Here is a 4,673-nt window from a genome sequence, read left to right as displayed (position 1 = left end):
TAACTGAGCACAGCATCTTCACACAAACAATTTGAGAGAAGACCAAGTTTAAATTAGAATTTTGTCTTATAACACAAAATGAATAACATAGATGAAATCACCCTTTAAATAGAAGCATTCTCATATAAAGTACATTTGGTTTTCTAAAAAAAGAAAATGTACATTCTTGCCCCTGGTGTACATTTTATTGGCATTTATAACAAATGGCTAATACTTTTAGCACAGATTCTCATAGCTTATTAACATTGCACCAAACTTATACAAAGTACTAACAATAAACATATAGCACCATTTCCCCTTGAAAGTTCTAACTTTAAAAATAAAGCCCAAAATGATAAGTCTGAATTAATGCATCTTCCAAAATTTAGCAGAATAAATGGCTCAGAGCTAAGCAAATTAACTAGCAACATTGCATAGGACAGAGAACTTCCCTGTATGGAAACCAATCTATGGATTGTTTCTTATCCCCTGAAGACTAAGCTGAGAGGTACTAGTGATAGCAAATGATGCACATATTTTTTTCAGAATAAAAACATCGAACTATATAAATAGTTCACCATTACCTCTGTGGCAGTGCAAAGTGCCATATTAAATTCAAAAAGAACAGATTTACTTGTTTGAATACCTACAGGCATAGAATAATATATAAATATGGTATAGTATCTGTATGAAGAATAAAACACAGACAATAAAATATATATATATTAAAAATTTGGGCACAGGTGTCCTCATATAGAGATATGAGAAATGAATGCCTAGTTAAATGTCTAAGCTTAGAGAAAATATGTAAAGTTTTGAAATAATGGGTATTTCACTGAAAAATTTTAATCAGACTCCATCCAAACCACCCTTGTAGTATAATATCTCCTGCATAAAACAACCATTCTATCTTACAGTTGTTTGAAATTTATCAAAAACTGATAAGAACACTTTATGAAAGTTTATAAGCTTGTTTTTTTCTTTAAATATGAACAAACACAACATACAGAGAAATAATAACGAAAGGAAAATAATTTATATGGCTATTCCCTTTCCGGAAATTGGTAGAACACAAACAGAACATTGCAGTAACAGACATAAAATATTTGAAAAAGAGATGATATCTACAGTTGCATCTTTAAATTCTTTTCTAAGGAAAATTTCTCATGGATTTTACTAGAGAGCCTGTCAGTCCCTGATACTTTCCCCCCTTTGGGATGTAGCTGTTTTGGTTTTATATATAAACATTAATCAAAATCAATGGTGTTTCTCTGTTTCCTGCATTAAGTATATTTGTAAACTGTACAATTAAATAATAAACTGTAAAGTGTAAAATAATAAAAAGACATAAAGGACTGCCAAGTTGAATATGCTAACACTAACATGTTAATGTGTTTTAAAGAAGTAGACTGGACTTGTAATGTAGTTCTGCAATTCTGGATGTAACGTAGCTTTAGAGGAACTGTCTACAGAACAAAAACTGCTACGAGAATAAAAATACTTTTAAATTAAAAAGTTATCAAGACAATTGAAAATTATGTCTAAACTTACACATTTTTTTTCAATTATATTTTCCTTCTTTAAGTTTTTCAATATAGTAACATAACTTTAAAGCTGGCCCCAACTCCAGCCCCATATACTTCATCATCACATCACTTCTGAGTAGTAGCAGAGCCGTCCCATCAATCTCATGTTGCATGAAGAGGTCGGCGAGGGGGCCTGATATCTGAGGATCTTTATGTTTCATAAACTGTATCACTTCATCCACGGACCAGGTTGGAGGGTCCTTAGAGAAGCCTTGTTTCGGGACACTGGGGTCAGGTACAGCTATATAACTTGGAGCTTCACTTTTCCTCTGCATCTGGAATGTAACTTCATGGTGACTGCTCTTGGGAGGTGATTCGGTCCCCACCAGTGTTGAACTCGAGGTGCATGGCACACTTTGAGAAACACTACTGGAGACCGGAGTATGAGTGCTTATAGGACTTGTGCTGGCAGGATTCAAAGAACTTGCTGGATTTAGTGGTGAGTTTTTGGACTCTTCAGAAAGCATTTCCCCTTTGGGCATGCCATTTCCCTCAGAAGATAATACTTCTACAAGAAAAAAAAAAGACAAAGGCAATAAGAAAAAAGACAAAGGCAATTATCTTCAACAGACTTACAGCTCGAATACTATTAAAAGGTCAAAAATCCCCTAACTGCCAACAACAGTTCACTTAAGCCATGCTATACTGAACCACAAACCTCTAACACAAAGCACATGGCCATCCCCTTCTTGGTGTTTATAGTAACGGGCACTGTCCTGAAATCCAAATTGATTCTAATGATATCACCTATTTTTCTCACGGCAACTAACCCTTGCCAGTCTTGCCACCAAGACTATGAACACCTCACTAAAGCATTTATTTTTAGGAATGCAGTTCTTCACAACTCTTTGTTACAATATGATCACAGAGTTGGTTTCTAACATTTGCTTACTCCTTGGGCACTTAAAACTTTCACTGGAGAAATGTACTAGGTTTTTCTATTCCTCTTTCTATCAGCTTTTAGCAATACAAAGCTGAATGGAAAATATGTATGGCTATAACTGTTTTTCTTTAATCTGAGGAGAAATGACAACTGTGCACTTCTGAAGGGAATGAAGCGCTCAACAAAGCTGCCAAAGTAGTAGCCTAACTGCCACTACTTTGGGGGATTTGGGGGAATATAATCCCCTACTTCCAGCATCAACACTCAAGAGCATATAAGTGATAGAAGAGTGACTTTTCTCCCCAGTCTTGCAACATGTAAATACTATTTACCTTCAGAGGCATGCACTTCTGTTTTGGGGAGCTTAGGAGAGAGAGGAGCAACATAAGGCAGAGGTTCCTGAGAAGGTCGTTTGGTGCTTTTCTTTTCTGTTGTATCTTCTTTTACTGATTTATTTTGATCATGCTCTGCGGGGCTATGACCATTACCTGTATAAGAGCTAAAATGCTGGCTACTCAAAAGGTTATCACACCGCAGGCTGTGGCACAATTTCTCAAGAAAGCAAAGAGCACGTGATGCACTGTTCACTGGAGGGAGCTGGATGGAATGAGTTTCCCCATCAAAGGAGGCGGTTATCACTTCTCCTTCACGATCATCTGGCACAAGGAATCCAAAAACAGTCTTACTTTGAATGGCACAATCCACACAGGCCTGCACCGTCCGCCGGAGCACCACATTGACAGGGCCTGGGCCAAAGTGATCGGGCAGCTGCTGGATTTTCTTCTGATCCAGGTGAGGGCCAGAGCTTCCATGTTTGTTTACATAGACACAGACTGTAGGCATCACTATTTTAGATGACCCAGGAACAGCATCCTTATCATATAAAACACCACCACGTCCTCTGGCCGGCATACTGACAGAAGTTGAAGATGTGGAACATACAACAGGAATACATTTTTCCTTTCTTCCTGAGTTTGGGCCTTTTTTCCTTGGTGTGATATTTTTAACAGAGCTCCCCTTCTTGGGGACTGAAGTATGTGCAGGTGATTTAGTCCGACCTGATTTCCTGATCTGCTGTGTTGGTAATATTACAGCAGTTTTCTGTAGAGACTGCATTGAACGCTGGGTTGCTTTGGAAGGAGAAGTCTGTGTTTTTGCTGTATTCTTTGTAACAGGAACATGAGTTCCTGGTGGTTGTAATACATCTCCTGTCAGGCGACACCACCCAACTGGGAAAATATCTCGACAGTCATACTTGCACCAATAATCAAAAGCTCCACTCCAGCCATCGAATGTGATATAAACTTCTTCTCCTTTAACATTTCCAGTAGTTGCACGGCAGATCAGATAAGGGTTCTTTCTGTCTATAGCTTCAAGTTTCATTCCCACTTTAAAATTATTTAGAGGTGGCTTTGGTGGTTCCTTCTTAAAGAATGTTGCAGGTGCCATTTCACATCCACTCAGTGTTCGCAAGAGGAACATTGGCCAAGATGATATGTTCATCTGGTACCCCAGTGGAGGCTGAAGTAAGTCCCCCTCCTTTTCACATGTCCCAACAGGCTGTACGTCCAGAGAATCAACAAGCCGCCAAAAATCATTTCTGTTGTCACTACCATCCAGTCTTAAATGTATCCTGGCACCAGTAATTCCAACGACGGTGGTGATACATATTGAAATCATATTGCGAGGGTCATGGGCTTCCAATTTCATACCAACTTTGAAGTCATTAGCTGGTGGAATCTTGGACTGTCTGAAACACTCTGAAGGAGCACTTAAAGATCCAGTCTATTTCAAGTAATTTTCCTAGTGAAAGTCATCATTTTGCACAGAAGATGTGCCTGACTAAGGAGCTTTCTCTTGATTCTCCTTCTTTGCATCCATTGACTCTTCATTCACTGCTCGCCCCATGCTATCCCTCTCTGGTGTTCTTTGCTCGAGTCTCGTCGGCAAAAAGAGTGAAATTCTGTCACCCTGGTCCAGCGAGCCGGTACCGGTCTTCACACCACCGCCGCCCTGTTTGAGAAGCCGCGCACGGAGCCGCGCATGCCCTGCCACCGCTGCCCCGCCCCGCTGCCTGCGTGCCCTGGGGTTGCCGCAAGCTTGCCCTCTGACCTCGGTCGCGTGCGGGGCCCGAGCCCGGGGCTCAGCCGGAAGCCCGCGCGGGCGGTGGCGAGCCATGAGACTCTGCGGTTCGGGGAAAGCCCTTGGCAGTTCTCCCTCATCCT

The 4,673-nt window shown here is 40.4% G+C and overlaps 1 protein-coding gene across 1 annotated transcript; it reads right to left on the bottom strand.

The window, feature by feature from the left end:
• Positions 1–1,540: 1,540 nt before the first annotated feature.
• LOC136142609 (sex comb on midleg-like protein 2) lies at positions 1,541–4,449 on the bottom strand. Its single transcript, XM_065900874.1, is given in 2 exon segments — positions 1,541–2,073; positions 2,781–4,449. Coding segments are annotated over 2 exon segments (2,109 nt in total). The 5' UTR covers positions 4,357–4,449.
• Between the last annotated feature and the right edge of the window lie 224 nt (positions 4,450–4,673).

Source organism: Phocoena phocoena, chromosome X, assembly GCF_963924675.1.
Source record: "Phocoena phocoena chromosome X, mPhoPho1.1, whole genome shotgun sequence".
Classification (NCBI taxonomy): domain Eukaryota; kingdom Metazoa; phylum Chordata; class Mammalia; order Artiodactyla; family Phocoenidae; genus Phocoena; species Phocoena phocoena.
This window is presented reverse-complemented; position numbering and strand designations above follow the sequence as displayed.